Here is a 21,665-nt window from a genome sequence, read left to right on the forward strand (position 1 = left end):
GCGTCAAGGATTGAACCATCCAGGTTAAAGGAGGGAACTAAACAGAGTAAACGTTAAAAGAATTGATGAAATGATTGATGAAAGTGATGAAAGATTGATAAAGGAAAGAATGGGGATGATGCAACAAAACAGCCGCTCACCATGTTTTTGACGCAACTCGACCTAACCACCAACACGTGTGTGTGTGAGAGCCTCACATAAACAGTCACAGCCACAGCCTCGATTTTCAACCTCTTGCCTCAACCGTGAGAAAACAATGCGGCTCGCCCATTCCCCTTCTTTTTTGCCACTGCGAACCAGTCCGCCAGGAGGCCGGACATCTGCCTTGTTCACGCGCGTGAGCAACACGCCCGGGCATCATACGAGCAGAGCAGACATATCTACCCAACACGATTGGGCTTCGGTCTTCCAAGGCTTTCTTTCTGCAGCCCAAAGATGCAGGCTATGCGGCCTCGTTGTGGGGATGGTGATGGCTGTGTTTTTGTACACTTTCGGCCGAGTCATTTTCAGCTGGGCTGCCTCGTCTTACTCTTTAGTTTATCATCAACTCTATCAACTCTTTATTTAAATCATCAATTCATCTCATAATTATCTACAAAATCCTCTTCCAGATTCAAAAGAAGTCCCGCCAAGAATGATGCGCAAAAGATGGCCTCAAAACACGTCGAGGTGCACTGCCGACCCTCCCAAATGGCCGACTCGGGCTGCCGGGACAGCAAACTCTGCATGCTCGTGCTGCCCGCTGACCTCCCTCTTGAGGCAAAGTGAGAAGTTGCTTCTGGATGTACTGTGGCATATAAAAACAATGGCCATGCGACACGGGCAGTAACTGAATCGCGTATGCCATGCCGCGTCAACATCACTCACCCATCCTTCATGTACGTCCTCGCCAATGGGAGCCTGCCATACACCGGTTTTGTTTACATTTCCACAAACGGCACGCATAAGCTTCGCGGAGCCTTCTCCCTATTCGCTCAACTAGGAATCAGGCCTTTGTTATGGCCTCTCGAGTTTCACGGGGACGTTAATCACCAACATGACTGGTGCTTGCGGTGCCCAGAATCTACAAGGCATGAAACTAGACCCTTTGCATTATCTGCATGCTCATCAGTGTCATGTAAGTGCAGAAGCGAGATCAGCCCTGCCAGACACTATTTGCCGTGGAAAGTCCATTTCACTATCCGCTCTATCACAAACAATGCCATTCGTTATTCTTCATCAATGCCAGCTAATCGACTAGCCTCTTCTTGTAAACTACACTCATCACCCTCCCAAATCCTCATTTTTACAAATTGCCTTTGTCCTAGACCATGCGTGTTTGTAGTTTGCTCTTCTCCTCTCGCAGCCCCTTGAGCTGCTTGTCAAACTCCTTGTTCACCCATTCCCAGTACGCTCCCCAGACGCTCGCCGCGCCTGCATTGCTGGTTGCGGCTCCAGCGTTTCCGGTCATCGCCTTCATCCTATCACCCAGCATCAGCGTCACCCGCAGGATGCTCTTGTTCGCCTCCTCCTGCTTCTCCAAGTCTTGCTTCACTGCGTTATCCTTCAGCTTGACAGAGAGAACAGAGCGGTACGCTTCAGCAATCGAGTTAAGACGTCTGGTCGTCTCCTCGGGATCGATTGTCATGAGTTTTGTCACCATCAGGTTGCACAGCTGTCGAATATCATTGTCGTCTCTGAGACCAGCCACCACACGGTCGAAAAAGTTAATGTTGTTGATGCGGCTAAACGCCGTCTCCATCAACGCATACAATGTCTCATATGCGCTCTGTTACAGGTTAGCTTGATCTCACATACGGTTATAGGCTTGCATACCTTTCGGACCTCGAGGCCATCGTCTACTGTGTGCTTGAACGGACCCATCATGACCTCTCTGACCAGCTCCTTCTTGATCACCGACTCGGTCAGAACAAAAGGCATAAGATCACCCAGGTGAGGGTGGATCAGATCCGGCTTATTTCTGGCAGCTGTCGTAAGAGTAGTCATTGCCAATCTTCGAATGTCCATATCCGAGTCTTGAAGCATAGTCAAGAGCATGTCAATCAGGACATTGTTCAGGAGAGCATCGAATGTCTCGTCACTCTCTGGAAGAGTGTAGCGGACAGCCTGGACCGCCATTCCACGGACACCAAGAGACTCATCCTTGAGAAGTGTCTATCCACCGTTAGCAATTTCCTACGTCATTAACAATGATAACATACCTGAAGACGCGGCATAAACACGGTAGGGTCTAGTGTAACTAGTCGGCCCACGCATTCAGCGCAAACCACCTTGTTATCCGCATTGTCCGAAGCCTTGAGGAGTTCGTCCCAGATGGCCGGTGCATAGTTGCGCAGGTCCGTTGACTGCGCCGAAATCGACTGCAGAATCTCCTTGATGGATTGGATGAGAAGGTACTGTGTGTTGCCACCCTTCTGCATGGTCTGCAGGATAACAGGCAGAAACTCGGGTACGTTGCCTGACCCGGCTCTGCCAAGGGCGATGGCCGCAGATAGCGACACCTTGTCGGGCTCGGCATGGAACTGGTCCAGGAAGAGATCAGGCTTGAGTGTCGAGCTGGTTCCCAGTCTCTTTCCGGCCTCTCCCAAGACAGCCAGGGCGAGGCTAACTCGAGCTTCGTCGTTGCCCTTCGCACTCGTGTAGAGTTCCGAAACAAAGCTGTCCAGCTTGACTCCCACTGACTCTCCTCCCGTCACGAGAAGAGTACCAATCACCTTGCCGACAACAGGGGGGTCACCGGCAACGCTAACGTCCTTGAGTAGACCTTGCATAAGAGCTTGACCAGCTCCGCTCTCTCCAATGCTACTGATCAAGACGAGCAAGTGGTCCAGAGCAATGCTCGAGTAGTGGGACTTGAGCAGCTCGCAGAGCGAGACGATCATTTCGTCCGTCACCACAAGCTCTGGGTGCTCTGGTACCATTTTAGCAAGAATGAGCAGTGTTGGTCCGAGAAGATGCGTATCACTGTTAGTGATGATCGGCATCAGTGCAGACACAATACCACCAATAGTGTCAGGCTCCAGCTGCTTCTGGCTAGCAGGCGATAGGACAAGGGCCTTGAGAGCGACAATGCTCGATCCACGGAGGGCTCGGTTGGCCTTTCGCAGCTGGGCAGCAAGCTCCAGGGCCACCTCCTGGATCCATTGTTGCTCAAGTTGGCCCAGTGTTTTGGCATAGCGGGAGACATTCTCCACAGCACGTACAGCAGCCAGGCGGGTCGTCTCGTTCTTGAGTCGTTCCCGCAGCACCTCCAATGCAGCCTTGCGCTTATCCTCAGACAGCAGAGATGAGCCCTCTGGGCTAGAGGTGCGCGAGATCAAGACACCGAGTGCGTGAATGGCTCGCTGGCGAACCTCTGCATCAGCGTCCTGGGCAGCAGCCCTATCCAGAAGGACTCCATACAGTTTGTCAAGTTCGGCCTTGTACTTAGTAGCCGTGTTGCGCGATCGGGGTGGGGTAATAGCCTTGATCAGCTCCTCAACAGTTCCTATGGCCTCGCTAGAGATCTTGTAGAAACGATTGTGGACGGCTGAGATGACTCCATCGACAATCTTTGTGAGATAAGGCTGCAGGATAGTCGATGAGTGAGTCTTGGCAATATCGCTGATAATCTCCAAGGCCGTGATTCTTAGTGTGCTTGGAGTAGCCGAGGAAGATCCAGCCTGCGAGGCCAGCGAAGTGGGCGCAGTCGCAGTACCAGAGGGTTGGATGGCCTCGATTATAGGACCAATAACCTGGTCAAAGTACTCGGCAAGTCCGCCATGCTGCACAGACACCATGTCATCCAGGAGGCTAATAACGGCCTGCTTTGTAGGAATAGTCTTTCCCTTGAGCTGCTTGGTAATGGCCTTGACGATAGATGGTGTCAGGCGAGCTAGATCAGCTCGAGGACCGGTCGTGGGGGTCTTTTCAAAGACGGGAGAGACAAGACCGGAACCAGTGAACTGGGAAGCTGATGACCCGCCAACACTGCTCTGGCGTCTTCGTTTCCTACTAATTGGGATGCGAGATTCGGATTCAGGCTCAAAGTCATCGAGCCCCAGGTCCTTCATGGCGAATCCTTCTCCAGTCTTGCGGATCAATAGAGAGAGAGCAGAAATAATCTCCAGTCGGACATTTTCCTCTCGCTCTTCGATTCGCTTGATGAGCAGAGGAGCTGCCTGATTGTAAAGCACACCGTTCTCGAGCAAATCTCCACTGCCGCGTGTCGAGATAAGCGTATACAGTGTCTTTGCGGCGCATCGTCGAACCTTCCAGCTGGCGTCGTCGTCATCGTCTTCAAAACCATCATCAGCATCAAATTCGTCGTCCTCGTCCATTTCGTCCTCTTCTTCCTCGTCTTCCATGTCCTCATCCTCATCGTCCATGGAATAATTAGGATCGTACTTGAGGAATCGCAAGCAGGAAGTTATCGTATCGTCTGTAAAGGGACGCATCTCCTGCGGGCAAGAAGCTAGGAAGGCCTCAAGAGCCACGAGAGAAGCTTCGCGCACCTCGTTAAACTCCTGACCCAGATCGTCTCCATCGCTGAGCGCCTCGAGATGTGCCTGGAGCTCTTCGTCGCCGAGTGCTTGCAGAATTTGAGGTGCAGCCTTGGGGACGTGTGGTCCAAAGCGAGCAGGAATCGATCGCGCGATACTACCAAGGATCGAAATATAGAGTCGCCTCGTAACCGGGCTGCTCTGGTTCTGGGAAAGACCAGCAGTAATTCGGTTCACCACCTCTTCCAGATGTTCCTCAGAGAGGTAGACAGCAAGCATGCTGATGGCAACGACCGCTCTCTTCTTGACAACTGACGAGCCCTTCTCGCTCTCGAGAAGCTGAATGACCACCTCTTGCATAGCCTCGACCTCGACCTGGACGAGCATGGGTCCAAAACATCGAACCACCTCAATCAGCACATCGACGGCTTCGGCGTTGAGATCGTTCTCATTTTGTAGGAGGCCCTCGGGGACGGAAGGAAGAGGGACATTGGGGTTGTTGGGAGTTCGTGTCTTGGGTCCGGGGCCGATAAGGCGGGGAATCAGGACTCGGCTGACAGCATTGTAGGCCTCCTGGACCTCTGAGGTAGGCGGGAGTCCCGGGACCGGTCGGTGAAGGGCGATAATTACGGATCGAAGAGCCAACGAGGGCACAGTATTGTCCACCGAGTTCTTAAGCTTCAGGTTGGACAGCTTCTCGATCATGGGAGCGATGATGGGTGTAGGGACCTTGCCCACGAGGGGTCCCAGGCTACCTCCGGGGTTAGCGGCTCCCAAGCGAGAAACAATCTCTCCAGCACATACCACTTGATTGCCAGGTTCTGGACCTCACCATTCTGGTCGTCGAGCGTCTTGATGATGCTATCAACTGTGCGCGCAGCGATGTTGTAGTCGTGATGGAGGAAATCGGGTTTGGCATTGTTGAGCAGCTGCAGCAGATCGTTCAGAGACATGAATCGAAAGTCCGGATCACTATCGCCGAGTTTCTGCACATGGCCCATCACCGCCTGCGGCGTGGCTAATGTTTGGTTAGAAGCCATGCCGGGCGAGCTTTCACGATGGCGTGAGAGAGCTGCTTCAGGCTTGGATCATGCGCGGGAGGGGGTGGATATCTGTAGCAGCAGAGCGCGGATCTGGTGCGTAAAGATGATGAAGAGTCTAGAATGAGAAGAAGGATTCAAAGTGAGCTGGCCTCGTGTCAACACGAGTGGTGTTGGTAGCAGTTCGGTTGGAGGGGTCGAGCTCACTCCAGGCAGCGGAAGAAGGTCGGAGCTCTGCGTGGGTGTTGTTGCCCCGCTATGACATCTCAGCAGCTGCCGCACTGACCGGGCAGCTGCTGTAGCCTGTCGGAGTTGGGGCTTTATTTATCCGGTTTCTCGCCCTGTGCCAAGTCCGCGGGGTGTCAAAATTAGCCGAACTCAGCTCGCCTTAAAGAGGCCAGTCCTAGCTCAGTTATTTTTGTCACTGGAGCACGACCATTGAGGCTATCTCCATCTATGAGATAGAGCCATCACGGTCCATCTTCCTATGTGTCAAGAATTGATTAGTAAATGTGCATTCTGGGATAATGTCTATACCCATGTAAGACAGGCCCTCAGTATCATTATGGTCCAAAATCATTTACAAGGTAGTCACCATGTTCTGGAAATGTCACTGTTCGATGCCTCCTCACGCAGCCAGGCACTGTTAGAAGCCAGCAAGACTTTTCCAAGTGCCCAGTTTCGTTTAGGCCACCGGAAAATTCCGGAATTGAAAAAAATCAATGTCTTATTCGAGCGGATCAAAGATCTTGTTTGCTACCCGTGACCGCTGGATTGCACCGGATAGTGGCAGCCGGGAGGACATCTTGAGAGCCTGGCAAACTTCTCTGGCAGTTTACAGGTAGGTCGCCAAAGATTCAATCCAGAAAGTAATCACTACCTTTTTCGAGTCAGCCAATCGCGTCCAATACCTGTGGCAGCTGAATCAGGCCGAGCAAGTGTGATTAGAAATGAAACCGTTGGAAATCAGAGTCCAGCAGGCCGAGCAAGTGTGATTAGAAATGAAACCGTTGGAAATCAGAGTCCAGCAGGCCTCCCAAGGTGACAGCCAATGAGCAGACCACCAAATGAGCAAAAAACAAACATTTCATTTCTTGTTCTAGTCTACGAAGTGCCTCATTTGCTGCCTATCATATTTGATTTGGTAGTCATGTCTGGAAAGGCTCCATAGAAACCCGGCACCTTTCTCTTGGTGACAGCCTAGAGGAAGATCGTAAGAAGCAGTACGTTTCACCAGGAGAGGACTTAGAGGCAGGCCACCAAAAAAAAGAAAAATCTGTATTATTCTAGGCTTATTCATGTGCCCTGTCTTCTGCCTGTGACGGATGAATTACACCAGATAGTTGTGGCTGGATCACTGAGTCGCTCAGGGGCATGCCCTGAGACCGTGATGATGCAATTAATCGGAACACAAATCGCAACAGGGACTCCTCATGCATCATGCAATGATTCATAGTGCCTTGAAACTCAGTACTGCATTCAGGTTGGCCTCTGCTATTAAACCAGCCCATTGATCATCGTCCTTCGACTCTAACCAAACAGCTCTCCTTTTACCACGACGCACAAACAATCCCAACTCCTACCCAATACCTTCTTGGTCAATAAAGAGATCAAAATGCTCTTTCTTTTGACCGTTGTTTCCTTCCTCTCGTTTGCTTCTGCAAACTTCCTCTTCAAAGGGAAACCTATCGGAGACCCTACCTACAACTCGGCCAAATACCACTGGGAATGCGGCAAGGTAAGACCTCCAGAGAATGCATTTCTGAATCTATTCAAGTCACTAATATTTTTTAATCTCAAGACCACTATCGCGATGCTCGATGACTGCGAAGCAATCTTCAACTAGATCCGCGCCCTCGGCAACACCACAGACGGAACGTTCAAACTCAACTGGTGGCCCGCCAGGACCTGGGACCACAAGTCCTGCAGGGCCCTGCTGCACGTCAAAGAACTCCCCACGAACGGCCTAAAGCTCCACGCGGAAGAGCTCGTCAAGGTGGCTCGGTGGGGAGCCGACGCCCTGTGCGGTGGGACATGGCAGCGTTCGATGGTCAGGCCCCAGAATGACACTTGGAGGCTGTACATCGTAGAGTCTATGTGGAATGAGAGTATTCCTTTCACTTAGCTGACAGGAGAAAATTGGTGGAGGAATCAGTGGGCTTCTTTACTTGGAGCATGGTCCACTTCTGACCAGGGGCATTTTGGATACAACTACATAGACAATGCAAATTCAAACACTAGATTATCTTTTAAATACCCTCCATAAAGAGCTTTTACTCCTTCCAGTAGTCTGCGGCTTAAAATACGCCCAAGTAAATCAAACTGAGTGTGGTCCAGTACCCGATGTGTCAACGCCCCTATATCACTCCCCCAGCCAACGCCGAGCAAGAGCCACATGGGGATATCTGGCGGCCAGCTGCTTACAGCTGTCAAACAGGTGCCCATGGAAAGCAGGAAAAAACGATCCACAAAGGTATTCAGTGCCTGGGAGATCAAGCCCAAAAAAGTTTTCCCTCCCGGAGAAATCAAACTCTTCCTCTCAAACATCTTCACCTCCTACACCCACCCACACACGATTCAAGTCCATCTGGCTTCATCATGGACGAGGAACCAAACAACGGCTCGGCCTTTCTGGCCAAAATCCCCATCGATATCATCTCGCACACCCTCTCGTTCCTCCCCGACAGGAAATCACTTCTCAACTCGATCCTGACCTGCCGGGATTTCCACAATGCTTACAACCTTTGTAAGACCTACATCGCCTCGACCATCTTCATCAGATCCATGCCCCAGAGCGTCTACGAGGAGGCTGCAATCTACTACCACCTCACCCGCGAGCAGTGGCACGGCGCCCGAGCTGGCATTCAGGCTATCAACCGCGTCTTTGCCAAGAAGCGTACTCTTGATGAAGGTCAGCTTCCTGTTAATCAGCGAATGACTATCAAGGATATAAAGACTATGCACATTTTCCACGACAATGCCGGGTGGTGGGCCAACAGAATCGCCACTAACCTCAAGCGAGACCATCCCGTTCTCAGTGGCCATACCTCCCCTTTCCAGCTTACTCCCACTGTCCTCAACCGCTTCAAGAGGGCCATTTACCGTCTCTACATGTACATCGATATCATGGACAAGGCAAATGCTTCATCTTGCGCTGACAACGGTGGTCACAACCCTCCCCTTCCTGAAGCTGAGCGAGAGGGAGCGCACTAGAGCTGGTGCTCCCACTTGGCTCAGTTGGAGCAGTACCGAATCAACAGAGCGTTCTTCTCCCACTTTTCAACTGTGGAGGCTGAACAGACGATCAACGTCTGTGAGCTACTTGTCGCCGAGATTGCCCCTTGTAAGTCCCCTATTTCAAAAATCTAACGGTTACAAAGCTGACATATCCCAGCGCTCAACAGATTCATCGACCAGGATATTGGGCTGGGTGGACTGGTGCCAGGCTATGTCGACTGCGCAGCTGCTGACATGCCCATGGTTGTCCAGGGTCTCGGGCTCATGCGTGACTTCATCAACGCTCGCACCTACAACCAGCGCTACACACTCATGCAGACTGTCAACCCTGATGACTGGAGACCTGAGCGCTCGGTCCGGCCCCGTTTCCCCCTTGGCGATCTGCAACTCCACTACGACTTTCATCATTGCGGTCTCGCCCCTGAGGATCTCAAGGAGTTGATCAATGAACCTCATCCGCTTTGGGTCTCTCGCGTGCCTTTCTACGACGATGGTGATATCGGTCCGCAGTGGGCTTGGAGAAAGTTCAATGCCCGGGCTGCCCTGTTTGGTGGTGAATTCTACCAAACCATGTATGTCGCTCGCCCTTGGGGTTATACCTTCTGGGACTACCACATGCTGGACGCCGGTAACATCATACGCCTCAACGAGGACGCAACCCGTGATCTCATGCCTACTCTCGGCCCCGGACACAAGATCTTCACAATTTGGTGTCCCTTTCTCCAGTGGAGAACGGTGGAAGCCTGCCGAAAGGTTCGCCTCGCCTACTATGTCAAGGCGGCTCTGCGGGCATGGGGCAGCATTGGGTGGTTCGATGCGGACAACTTTCCTCCTGATTATCTAGTGAGCGAGCTGATGACTATTTTCATGATACAACTGACAGAGGACGAGGAGGACGAGGAGGAAGACATGGCATTCATGGCCCTTCTTACATACGCCTATGAGTATTCCTTGCATCACGACATCTGTCTCGTTGCTCCCGACGAGTAGGCTCATTCTGAACCTAAGACGTCTGTTCTTTCAGGAACGCCAGAGACCAAGTCTCTTTCTTTTTTCTTTCTTTTTCTTTCTTTTCTCTCTCTTTTGATCCAACAATAGCTGAGAGTAAGTTGGCCCTCAGGACACCGAATCACTAAGTCTCTTTTGCTAATGACTCTTGAGAAGCAGGACTAACCCAGGCCTAAGCCTCATACAACTATGAGGAGTATTAGGGACAAGCCTAGTCTAAGAGGAAGGCTCATCAAGGGATCATCAACAAGCACACTGGGCAGTGCCACGGATAACATGGATTCTTGGGCCGGGGGTAGGAAATTGTCAGATACTGTACGAGCAGACTAGAAAATCATCGGTTGATGAACTCCATTGTGTGCCGTAGATGCGTAATGATATTGTGGCCAGTGGAGACATCATTAAGAACAACAAATATAGATGCGTGCAATAACACACCACGTAGTATTGAGTCTACACTAACAAAATGACCTCTACTCAGGTCCAGACTCAGGCCCAGGAGCTTGATAATGCAGAGTGAGTTGGTTGATCAACACCTCCAAGGGAATACCTGCATCCTGCAACGCCATCAGCGCGGAGACTGGATCAGCGTCAAACCCAGGACCAAAACCAAAAGAATAATCACTACCGGCGTCGATATGGTCGTCGTCAAACCCCTCAATTTCGTCAAACGGGGGCCCAGGATAACCGTAAACGTTGTCAATGTCAAACTCATCCATGTCATCATCCTCCCACTCCTCCTCGTCCTCCAGGGTCCAGACTGCCTTGTCCTCCCCTTCGAGGTCCTTTCTTCTGAACTTGTAGTGATCCCAGTCGATCTCGCACAGGTTCGGGACGAGACGCTTCCAGTCTTTGTCCCAGAGACTGTTAAGATTCGCGATGAGGGTGTCCTTGGAGCGCACGCTGGACGGGGCGTTCCTGATGAGCTCCTTCACCTTGAGGTACTTGAGCCGCGAGTGTATGACACCCGTGGACAGGGCCTTCATGGGCAGGGGGTGACCGGTGAGGCTGAGGCGTTCTGGGGCACCGACGGCGTGCAAAAGGGACTTTAAGGCGCGAGAACCTTCGAGGGCACGGGTTTCGAACCAGGTAAAGCGGATCTCGAGGAACTCAAGGTTGCGGAAAGCCAAGAACTTGCTCTTGTCATTGTCAGGATCGACTGCGTCCAAAGCCGAGTTGCTCAAAATGGTGTGTCCTGGATGGTACATTCCAGGGTGGAAAAGGTGCTCGGCACCAGATGGGCAATGGATGTAGAGCTTCTTGAGTGGTAGGTCCTTCTTGAAGTCACCCTTGACAACCATATCAGTGAACTCGTTGTCAAGGTCGACAGCGTTCAGGTAGAGCGTCTCCAGGTTCTCCCAAAGATGAGTCTTGTAGATGAAGAACTGTGCTCGCTCGTCCACGGCAATGGTCTCCTTCCAGGTGTTCAAGACCTTGAGCTTGGGCATCAGTTGATAACCCGTCATGTGTGCCGCATCAAAGAGGTAGGTCAACAAGGGCGCGACGGGCCTGCCATCCAAATCCTTCCAGACAAATGTCTGAACATTTGTCAACAAAATGAGGGTGGTCACAAACAACAGCTCAAGAACGGCGTCGTGGCGAAAGTCGGCGTTGAAGACGAAGCGGTCCTTCCTCCTCTCCCACAGCTGAGCAGCCCAGGCCAGGTTGGACAGGCCAAGACCGCTGAGCAGGCTGATTATCCCCGATCTTTGAGAACCATGACGCTTCTGCCAAAAGGCTCGACATTCCGGGAGCGCGTCCTTTCGTACTTGCGGTCCGTTGAGGCGGGCAACGCAGCCAAAGTGCTGGACGTACTGGCGGAGGCGCGGGGCATCGGCAATGGTGACGAAGAACTTGCACACCTCTTGCGGCTTCATTAGGACAACATGACGGTAGAGCAGGGGCTCCAAGAGGTCCCTGTTGGCTCTCGAGGCGTATGTGAGTGCGCGGAGATCCTTGTTGTGGTTCGTCGGTAGAAAACAAGGCCCATGGAGAGTCTCAAGGCTATTCCTGGGATCCAAGGTGAGCTGAAGGCCAATGTTGTAGATGATGTCAAGTGGCAGCTGTGGCGGAGCCTTCGGGCCTTCAGGCTTGGCAGCCCCAGGCTTCTTCTTGGAGCGTCTAGTCTTGCCCGCCATGGGTAGAGATTTGGTGGTGGTTAACAGATGCTCAAGATGTGGTTGAAGAGGGGAAATGAGACAGGTGGTGACGAGAGCCGACTGCTGGGGAATAAATCGACAGCCTCAGTTTTTGGTTGCTTGGGTTCCACGACGCAAGGCGACAAGGCCCCAATTAATCATCAGGGCCTAAAAAACGACCACAGGTCATAAGTAGTCCTGTAATCAAGCAATCACCCATGCCACTCGCCTTGAAAGAAGCAATGTTATCACCCCTGATTCACATTCCACCTGTAAAGTGTCTGGTGGCTGTAACAGCTGGAGGCGGGGGCTTATCACATCCTGGAAACCTACAATTGACGCCTCACCCTGGTAGCCTGGTGATGAACTACCAGATGCTACATAATACCTCAACAAAAGCAGAGTCTAAAGAACCTTAACGTTTACAGTATGTTACCAGTTACATCTCACTGATACCACGTTAGCTGCCTAGATAGATACGCCACAATACAACCGCCTCGTCACGATAAAAGAGGTTAACAATCCCAATGTCGCCCATGCGGGGTTGATCGCGCGATGGAGCTGGCCCGACAACTACCGAGTGGGGGCCTATCAAGGCCGGCACTGCACGAGCGATCTTTTCTCGCAGTAATAAATGGGCATATCATTACGAAGCCAAGTCATGGTCTCTTGATGGCAGTATTTAACAATGGTTACTTTGTTCGCCTGCAACCAAGGCCATTGTCTACTTATGGCAATATTGAAACAAATCCCGAAACGGGGAGATAGCCATAGCCCTGACACCAATGAAGCCACCACAACCAAACGCCAACTGCATCCATCATTTCCATTCTATTCTTCTAGAGATAAAGACTATTCTACGGCTTCGTGATACAGACCTTGCTCTCGCCAATTCTCTGCACAACAAACTCTTCCAGATTCGGCACCACAGCCAAGTGACCTCTCCACCAATCCTCAACCTTCTGCCGCATCTCATCCTGTCCCAGATCCTCTTCATCCTTCCACTCCTTCACCACAATCGACTTGAGCCGAGGATGCACAATACCCCTAGCAAGGGCCTTGAACGGTGGAGGATGTCCCGTGAGGTGAAGCTTCTCAGGGGCACCGAGCCAGTGCACAAACGCCTCGAGCATCACAGAGCCTTGTTCGTTGCGACGTGAAAAGTACCCAAAGCTAATGTCGAGTAGCTTGACCTTTTCAAATAGTCGGAAACTGGGCTCGCTCGGTGGTCGGAATAGCGAGTGGTGGGAGTCTGCCGGGGTTGAATAAACCCACAGGTTGGAAATGTCTGGACCTTTTTTCGCCCTCACTATGAGCTCCTCAACCGGCACCAGGTCCCCGACCCTGCCAGTCCGGTATGTCCGGTCTATAATTTTACCAAATCCATCGTCAAAGTCTGTGTCGCACAGTACCAGCCTGCGCAAGTTCTTCCAGTAACCGGGTGCCCATGAAAAGTTCTGGAGGTGCGAGTACCGCTCGCCGCGCGTCACATTGTGATAATTCAGGCCCATGACTTCCAACTCGGGCAACAGAGCATGACCATCCCTGACTGCCGATTTTAGAATTCTAGAGACCCACGTGTCTATCCTCTCAAACTGGTCGAGCTGCCATACGAGAGTTTTGACCCTGGGCGTACTGAGCAGGATAGATTGGATCATGTAGTCGATATCTCCACGCATCTTTAAATGTGGTCCAAGATGTTCTGCTGGCACCTCCTCCATTCCTGAAAATACGCCGACGAATGGTTCCCAAGCTTCGCCTTGCTTCATCAGGGACAGCTTGTTCTCTCTGCCACTGATCCGCTCATCCAGGATCTTCCCCAGTACCCGGTTGACGCGAAGATCAAGCATGCTGCCAGGAGAACGTCTATGCGTATCACAGGCCAAGTGGCGGACATATCCTCGGATCCGTGGTATCTGGATGAGGTCGATGTAGAAGTGGACAACATCCATGGGGGTTCGGAGAAGAACGAAGCGGAACAGAAGCGGCTCCAAGAGCCTCTTGGTCGCTCGGGAGAGGTAGGTGAGTTTGCGCAGGTAATACATGTCCATCTCGAAGTCGCCTCCCTCAGCAGGAGTCGGGGCCGTTTCCCAAGGTTCGGGCAGAAAGCATAGTCCGACATGATAGATGATGTCCTCTATCAAGGGCTGTCTTGCTGAAGTCGCCATTGGGTGTTATAGAGTGTGTATGTCGAGCTTGGGTAATGTTTGAACTGTGGCCAAAAACACACGTGGTCGTAGATGGTACTGGAGTTCTCAAAGACAGGGTAGCGGACTCATTAGGATATCTCTCAAGGACACAATGATGTGGTATGGCTCCGTCAAACGATGAGTAGGGAGGTAAGTAGGTATCGCTTATAGGGACATCCAATGATGAATAGTAGCTTGTATCGGAAATTTTACGGCAAAAGATCTATGTCCAAGTCAATCATGGTTGAGTAGGACTATGTTCTTATAACCAAGCAGGGTAGGACAGCAATTGTAGTGGCGCAGTCGAAGGATCACGGCTGCTAGGACTACGTACTGATACCTATTTACTTGAAACACCATGAAGTCACCTCCCATGATATTTAATTAATTCGCCCTCCAACTTAACGAAACTAAGTACCACCAACATAGGATAGCTACTGACTTTGTGAATGTTTTGGTGATATCTACAGTCGGTAGCCGTGGAGGCTAGGACTTGCCTAGGCACGCAGCAATTACATCTATACGGTGCCGGTATCCAAGTGGTGATTATCCCATTTGATAGCATGAGAGGTTACAATGTAATTAGGATACCCATTTAGAACAAACAAACATGATATTATTCAAAGAGCCATTCACAAGTTAGACGCTTCCATGAGCCCAGCATCTTTTGCCAAGTGCTTGCCGTGTTATGACACGGCCCCACACCCCACCTCGGGCGGCATCATCACCGCCCTCCAACGCTCCAGCATCCCGTCAACACCGCGTGCTTATCAAAACAATAACCCAAGCCTATACGAGATCCAATCTATCCCACCCAAGATGGTACATTCCCCTCCCCCAATAACCAACACAATCTAACTTCCCATAGAACAAAGACTCTTGCTTCACCTTTATCCACATGCAACGTCCCCGCGACGCAGACCTCTTTGAGGACTTTTGCAAAGACAAGCTCCCCGACGACGAGATCTACGTCCCTCCCGCCCACCAGCCCATCAACCCCGAAGACGAAGACGACGTCGTGCCCGACCAGCACGCCGCCTTTGGCATCCAGCGGGCTACGCAAAAGTCAAAGGAGCCGGCTTGGAAGGATCTGGGACTCGCGCAGCTGATGAACAAGGGACCTGGGGCTGGGAGTAGTGCTAAGCCCAAGGGGAGTCGTTCGCTGCCGAGGTGAAGGGTTATCATGTTGAAGATTCTTTAAGCAAGGCGTTAAGAGGATTGTTTACGAGAAACGTATGGATGTTGAGCGGATGTTCAACACTTAAATAGACACGGCATGATATTGCCAGATAATAACGAGACATGCGTCCCTTCTAATATCCCATTCCAAACTCCAAACTCCAACACCCACCCATCAACCCAAAAAACCCTTAGGTCTTACCCAGGAATCCCTCCCTCTCCAACACCTCGGATCGAAACTTGACCAAAAACACCGTCTTGCCAGGCCACATCTCTCCCTCGGCAACCGTATGCGCCGTGACCCTCGCGGGGAAATCAGCCCCGTCGCACACACCCTCTACGACGCCGGCGACAAAGGCGGCGCAGTTGAGCTGGCTCATCTCCTTGGGCACGCTGATGTACTGGTTCACCAGCGGCTCGTTGTCGATAATCATGTACTCGTCGGGCGTCTCGGGGTTTGCCGACTTTTCGAGACGGTCGGCTTGTCGGTTGAAGAGGTGCTGCCATACGTTTTGCTTGATGAAGTGGAGGAGCGCGATGACGTTTAGAGGGCGGAGCTGTGTTCGTGCTGGCTCGCGGAAGAGGAGGAGGTCGAGGAGTTTTAGACCGATCGAGTGGCCTTGAAGGTTGAGGCTACAAACCATCCATTAGCTGTCGTCTTTCAAGTTCGTTCAGATTGGCTTGTCCTACCGTTGTTCCAACTCCTGAATGCCCTTGACGCGCCTCTGCGCATACGTAACCATCTCCCCAAACAAATACGCAAAGCTAGCCTGGCTAAGCTCAGCAGTCTTGGAGCGGTTCAGCGGCCGATGGTAGATGGTCTTTCCATTGCTGGGATATCGCAGGCCGGGCTCCTTGCCGCCGCCGGTGGTGGCGTTTGGCGCGCCGGAGCCAGATTGGAGGTTGCTCATGATGGGCAGCGTCGACTTGGCATGCTGCGGGCTGCTGGTAGCCCGTGATGCGCTTGAAGTTAAAGGTCGCGATATTGGTTTAGGAGGGTGTGTCGCATGTGTAAACGTGGGCTTGGGGATGGGACGGTGAGATGAGGGTGGGGTGTGGAGCTGTCTCACCGAGGTTGACCGAGAGCTCTCACCTTGGATGGCAGACGAACTAAGCAGATAGGGAGGTAACTTAGAACGTATATAGAAGACTACCAATACTAAATACTAAACGAATGACGGATTTCATATAAACTAATCAATCTTTTTTTACTTTGGATGTCTAAATACATCACCATTAAGTAAAAGCATGCACACCCCCAACCTCTCATCAACCTAAATACTCCATTTTAGTTTCTCCTCGACCCTCTCTCAAAACGCCATTCTTTCACTCTTCCTCACTGAACAGTAGCAACCTTAGACTTAGCCTCCTTCTGCTTCATGGTAGCCTCGATCCACCCAGCTGCATCCTCCAGAGCCTTGCGGGGGCTCTTCTTCCGCTTGAGGAGGAATCCCTGGATCTCTGCCGGTGAGAACATTGCTTCTGGGATGAGGCTGCCGAATTCTTCAGAGATTTTCTTGAGTTCTTCAGGTTCAAGGTCTTCTTCGGTGTTCTTGATGTCTGCAGGACCGAGGATGCTTCCGTTCTGTACCTTGGTCGTAGTAGTAGCTGACTTGGAAGATGTCTGCTCTTTGAGACAGAGGGCAGGGTTAGGTCGAGAAATCTCGTACATGCGGTAAAACAGCTCAGTTGCCTGAATACTCGTCGCATTCTTGAATCCCACTTGTACATCGACACGGCCAGGTCGGATGAGGGCCTCGTCCAGTGACTCGGGCTTGTTGGTGGTCATGATGAGGATACGACCCTCGTGCGAGGCGACGCCGTCGATGGCGTTGAGAAGGCCAGAGAGAGAGATGCTCTCCACAGACAGGATATTATTAGTAGTCCTGCTGGTCGTGCTCTCTTTGTTCTTGCTGCTCTTCTTCTTCTTGTTCTTCTTGCGTCTCTTATGGTCCTCTTCGGAGCTAGAAGTGTCACTGTCGGTTGTGTCGTCCTTAGGCTTCTTGGTCTTCTTTTCTTTGGTCGTCTTTTCCTTCTTTGTCTTTTCGTCACTCTTGGTTTCAGTCTCCTTTTCACTCTTCTTTTCTTCATCGTCTTCTTCATCATCATCACCTGGTCGGCGCAGACCAGCTGTGTCAATGTCCTCTAAAAGAACAATGCACCGACGAGGAAGTCTCGTGAACAAGACAGCCAGATCCTCCTCACCGATGGTAGGGTCCTGCAAGCTGATGACATAAATGTCGATACCAAAAACACCAGCCAGCGCAAAGGAGAAGCTAGTCTTTCCCGTTCCGGGAGGGCCGTGGAAGAGGTAACCCCGGCGGAGAGGAATACCGCGAGACGCGTACCACCTAGGAGTCGCAGGGTGCAGGTATTCGTTGATGTCTTTCAGGACGTCGTGCTTCTCCTCCTTCTCGAGGACCACGGTGCGCATCGGGCGGAAGGGCCTTCTTGCGACCTGCTGCCACATGCTCCACGCGTCACGACGACTCTCCTTGTTCCTAGGCCGGTAGATTGTCGTCTTTTGGCGCGTGTCGAGGAAGTAGGCAGTCTTGGCGTCTGCTAGAAGTTGCTTGATGGGGTCTGTACTTTTGTTAATGGTGGCTATGGCGATAGGGGTTGGGATACTCACCAATCGATCGGCCAAAGCAAGAAATCTTGAGCTCCTCAACATCCTTCTGGTTGGCCCAGGGGTTGCTACTCTGCAAGGACTCTCTTCTTCTGTTAACCTTGAAGTAGGTCCCGTTGTGCCAAAACCCAGTGGTTCCCATGGCCGGGACATAGCGAGGGCTCTGTAACTAGTCAACACTCTACACAAAAGCAACTTAACTTGGAAACTCACACATCGAGCTGCCTGGCTAGCAAAGTTGAGATACTTTGGAGAATCCTCCTCGTCATCAACACTCGTCGTCGCCAGAAACTTTGCCGAATCCTCCTCCTCATCCCACGCGCTCTTAAACACAGTCTGTGCCGTGAGGTGTCGATTCGTGGCAATGTCCTGCTGCTCAGACAGAAACTGCATCAGGTTCGTGTACATCTGATCCGTCTCGCTGACGCAGATGGTGCACCGAAAGTACAGGCTGATGAAGTAGTCCACCAAGGCGTACGCCTGGTCAAACAACTTGGATAAGCCCCAGAGGCAACCCAGGCCCGTCAAGAGTATAGATGGATCGAGACCCAGCTGAGCTCCGATGAGTCGGTAGACGAAGAGGAATAGCTGGAGAAGCGGCGAGGCTTGGCCGGCGGACACGAGAAAGGTGTCCATGATGCCAGACGGGAACCCCGCCGAGGAGTTGAAGGGCGACGAGGTCGAGTTCATGCCCTGTAGAAAAGGAGGTAGTCCCAGTTTCTCCATCATGGACATTGATGCCATAGCGATTGTTTTTTTTTTTTGCAAGAAGTATGTTCTTTCTGTCTAGTCCCAGAGTTTTTGAAGAAAGGGCAAGTGTTTCCCCAGCTCTCTAGCCAAGCGCCAAAGACAAGAGAGAGAGAACTCTTCTGCACCAGTGACTGTCACACAGCCTTTCCAAACCCCCTCCCCTCTTCTCTTCTTATAACCAGATGACCGGCGGCTAAGTAAGTAAGGTGGGTGACGAGACTCCTGCAGCCCAGTTTCCTCTCCCTTCACCAGAGGGAACAACGCAGTGAAGGGACAAGGGTGTGTGTTAGGCTGCAGTGAGGCGTGAAAACGGCCCCCAAACTTGACCAACTCTTCACGGGTACTGCAGGTTGATATTGGACAAAGATAACACAACAAAAAGCAGTAAACAATCTGCCCAGTCGTGTTTCTTTTTTTTTCAAGTCACGCAGTCTTTTTTTTTTTTGTTTTCGTCAAGCTGCATCACGGGTGAACAAAAGGCTAGAGCCCGTCCTCTTTGTGTAACCACCGAATGCATATTAGTCTTGGCGATGCTCGTCCACGTTGGAGCCAACGGTTGGGAGGAGTGGTTTGTGCCATCTTTTGCATCGAGCCAATAGTCCTTCAGGATGAGAAACACGGAATGTAGAAGCACTCGAACCAAGAGACGGGAAGAAGCGGAGCTAAACCCCGGAGAGCAAACTCCTTTCGTGTGTCTCTCTTGTTGGTGGGAGCTTGAAAATGAAAAAGTGTGTGCCCATATGTAGGCTGCGAAATCCAGGCAGGCAAACTCGTCGTGTCAAGCACTCACATCCGAAAGGCGTAAGGAGTGATTTCTTGTCTTACGCACAAACATCAACACCAAAAACTGAGTTGTCAAACTTTCCCCCGCTTCATCGAGACCGTGAATGTGCACTTTTGCACATCCTTGCCTGAAAGCGAACACGAAGTAGGAGTCAGATGATGGATGACCCTGCATAGCTCACTCAGCCTTATGCCATGCATGAACAGATCTAAGAGAAAAAGTAGGAAAAGAAAGAAACGAAAAAAGAGGCTATGTGTGTCTGCCTAACATATCCCTTTGCGTTGCGGGTTGCCTTTCGTCTAAGCTGTCATGTCCGCTTTTGGAAATACACACATTGTTTTTGGATCAAACAGCAGGGGTTCCCTTTGTATCATGTCCATCTCATCCATCCGGTGACACTGGGAGACAAACCATGTGAGCGTTGTTGTCGAGCCTCGCCGTCTTCATCCTATGCCACGACAGTAGGCTGCTCAGCGATACTCTCAAGCCCAGTCTCGGCCAGCTTCTCAGCGACTCCATCAACATCACCTCCAAACTTGACACCCTTGACGCTCACGTCAGTTCCGCCGGCGAGGTAGTCCTCCGACTCGCCCACCTCCTTGCCGGCCGCCTCCCACCGACGGAACCTCTCCTCGCGACGCTGCTTGCACATCTCGTTCAGAGCGGGCCAGTACGTGGCGTGGTCGTACTCAAAGTCCATTTCGCCGCCCCAGTCCAGGCTCCAGAGCTGCTCGGGAGGCACATACTGCTTCATGTCCTCATTGAACTTGAGCTTCTCCCTCGTCACGGGGTCGATGAAGGGCGTGATGATCTTGAAGAAGCCCCAGACGATCCACGGCACTAACGCAGGTGTCAGCATTGAAGCCTAGTCTTAGTTGCAGAGTAAAAGTGACACGTTACCATTGATGATGAGGGCCTTGCCCAGACGCTCAGGGTAGTGGTTCTGCAGAATGTGCAGCACCTCGCGGGCCGTCGACACGGGCACGCTCGTGTTCTTGCGCTCCTTGCTAGGCTTGAAGTTGATCATGAGGCTCAGCATTTCAACTCCAGGAGGCATCAGGTCGGTGACGCGCTCCACCATGTAGAACAGGTGGTGCAGCTGTCGGGGGCTGGTGTCCGTGTTCTGCCTGGCCGGGTTGAGGTACTGACACGGGCGGCCCTGTCGGTCGAATCCGACAATCATCTGCTTGCCCGTCTCCTGCTCCGGGGAGATGTAGTCGGGCGTAAAGTCGTCGAGACCATACTCGCGGCGCCAGGCGAGCGTGGCACGGAGCCGCTTGGCCGAGTCGTCGACTGTCCACTTTGTCGCCCGGAGGTACCGCAAAAGACACTCACGCGTGAGCCAGGCCCTCTCACGGTCAGTGATGGGACCAGACTTGTCCTCCTTGTCGGCCTGCTTCTCGCACTGGATCTCGGTGATGCCCCTAGCGTGCTCAAGAAGCGTCTCGTACTTTGTCTTTTGCTCATCCGTCAGCTCGGGTCTCGGGGCCGGCTTGGTGTCCGCAGTGGGAGCAGCAATGGGCGTCTTTCGCGGAGCCGCCGTGTTTTCAGTTGAGCTCGCCATTGTTGAGTCTGCCGTTGAAAGAGACGGACTGTGAAGGGTGTTGTATGGGAGGTATAGAGCAGAGGTTCCGCTCTTCTCACCGCTCACAATGCGTGGCGGATTGACGCTTGTTGAGAGATTAGGCCGATGCACAAGATGACGACCTGCACTTTCTCCCACAATTGATAAGCCTTGTGAGAGTCTCAATTCAAGTATCACCAGTTCACTTCCTTCAGAAGCAAGATAAAAAGCAGAACAAAACAAGACCGGTCAGCAAGAACCTCCAACAATCTCAATCTTCTCTCAAGCCATTTCGCTTTATCTAAGCCAGGCTTGGCGACGGACTCAACAACGAGCCGCAACCCGTCTCCGCCAATCATATCCCATCCCCACGATGCAATAGGCGCCGGTCCGGGCTCCGAGAGATGCGTCTCCCAGGGGTCTTACAGGGCTTCTCTCAGGGGACTGCGGCCCCGGCACCCATGGAGGTTAAGAAAATAACGAGACAGCAATACAAACATATTTACTTATCCTTCTCTAAATTTAATCAATAAAGAGAAGAAAGTATTACTATTATAATCATAAATTTCTAAAAACTAAATTATACTAATAGAAAATTATTTACTAAATCTTTAATAAGTTAGTTAATATTCTGCCGTTCCGGTGTCTCATCTATTCCTTGGCCCG

The 21,665-nt window shown here is 51.8% G+C and overlaps 8 protein-coding genes across 8 annotated transcripts; 2 read left to right on the top strand and 6 right to left on the bottom strand.

The window, feature by feature from the left end:
- Positions 1 to 1,186: 1,186 nt before the first annotated feature.
- Positions 1,187 to 5,709, bottom strand: NECHADRAFT_105384 (uncharacterized protein). The gene is made up of 5 exons (XM_003050546.1): positions 5,286 to 5,709; positions 3,855 to 5,232; positions 2,202 to 3,764; positions 1,816 to 2,154; positions 1,187 to 1,768 (listed from the first exon to the last, which is right to left on the bottom strand). Exons 1-5 carry the CDS (start codon positions 5,519 to 5,521, stop codon positions 1,304 to 1,306), a joined length of 3,981 nt encoding a protein of 1,326 aa, XP_003050592.1. The 5' UTR covers positions 5,522 to 5,709; the 3' UTR covers positions 1,187 to 1,303.
- Positions 5,710 to 7,136: 1,427 nt separating this feature from the next.
- Positions 7,137 to 9,748, top strand: NECHADRAFT_85066 (uncharacterized protein; the record flags this gene model as incomplete). The annotated part of the gene is made up of 5 exons (XM_003050147.1): positions 7,137 to 7,259; positions 7,368 to 7,571; positions 7,859 to 8,634; positions 8,782 to 8,864; positions 8,916 to 9,748. 5 exons carry the CDS (start codon positions 7,137 to 7,139, stop codon positions 9,746 to 9,748), a joined length of 2,019 nt encoding a protein of 672 aa, XP_003050193.1.
- A 713-nt stretch (positions 9,749 to 10,461) lies between these two features.
- NECHADRAFT_23739 (uncharacterized protein) lies at positions 10,462 to 11,847 on the bottom strand (the record flags this gene model as incomplete). The annotated part of the gene is made up of 1 exon (XM_003050547.1): positions 10,462 to 11,847. A coding segment is annotated over one exon (1,386 nt), but the record flags the coding sequence as incomplete, so codon positions are not given.
- A 781-nt stretch (positions 11,848 to 12,628) lies between these two features.
- On the bottom strand, positions 12,629 to 14,072 carry NECHADRAFT_85068 (uncharacterized protein; the record flags this gene model as incomplete). Its single annotated transcript, XM_003050548.1, has 2 exons — positions 12,629 to 12,715; positions 12,783 to 14,072. The coding sequence occupies 2 exons, from the start codon at positions 14,070 to 14,072 to the stop codon at positions 12,629 to 12,631; spliced, it is 1,377 nt and encodes a 458-aa protein (XP_003050594.1).
- A 672-nt stretch (positions 14,073 to 14,744) lies between these two features.
- NECHADRAFT_85069 (uncharacterized protein) lies at positions 14,745 to 15,267 on the top strand (the record flags this gene model as incomplete). Its single annotated transcript, XM_003050148.1, has 2 exons — positions 14,745 to 14,915; positions 14,962 to 15,267. 2 exons carry the CDS (start codon positions 14,745 to 14,747, stop codon positions 15,265 to 15,267), a joined length of 477 nt encoding a protein of 158 aa, XP_003050194.1.
- Positions 15,268 to 15,463: 196 nt separating this feature from the next.
- NECHADRAFT_48421 (uncharacterized protein) lies at positions 15,464 to 16,183 on the bottom strand (the record flags this gene model as incomplete). Its single annotated transcript, XM_003050549.1, has 2 exons — positions 15,464 to 15,905; positions 15,963 to 16,183. The coding sequence occupies 2 exons, from the start codon at positions 16,181 to 16,183 to the stop codon at positions 15,464 to 15,466; spliced, it is 663 nt and encodes a 220-aa protein (XP_003050595.1).
- A 425-nt stretch (positions 16,184 to 16,608) lies between these two features.
- Positions 16,609 to 18,627, bottom strand: NECHADRAFT_49155 (uncharacterized protein; the record flags this gene model as incomplete). The annotated part of the gene is made up of 5 exons (XM_003050550.1): positions 16,609 to 17,288; positions 17,325 to 17,855; positions 17,905 to 18,064; positions 18,115 to 18,288; positions 18,370 to 18,627. The coding sequence occupies 5 exons, from the start codon at positions 18,625 to 18,627 to the stop codon at positions 16,609 to 16,611; spliced, it is 1,803 nt and encodes a 600-aa protein (XP_003050596.1).
- Positions 18,628 to 19,883: 1,256 nt separating this feature from the next.
- On the bottom strand, positions 19,884 to 21,114 carry NECHADRAFT_101719 (uncharacterized protein; the record flags this gene model as incomplete). Its single annotated transcript, XM_003050551.1, has 2 exons — positions 20,336 to 21,114; positions 19,884 to 20,275 (listed from the first exon to the last, which is right to left on the bottom strand). The coding sequence occupies exons 1-2, from the start codon at positions 20,997 to 20,999 to the stop codon at positions 19,884 to 19,886; spliced, it is 1,056 nt and encodes a 351-aa protein (XP_003050597.1). The 5' UTR covers positions 21,000 to 21,114.
- Between the last annotated feature and the right edge of the window lie 551 nt (positions 21,115 to 21,665).

Source organism: Fusarium vanettenii, assembly GCF_000151355.1.
Source record: "Fusarium vanettenii 77-13-4 chromosome 9 genomic scaffold NECHAsca_6_chr9_2_0, whole genome shotgun sequence".
NCBI lineage: Eukaryota > Fungi > Ascomycota > Sordariomycetes > Hypocreales > Nectriaceae > Fusarium > Fusarium vanettenii.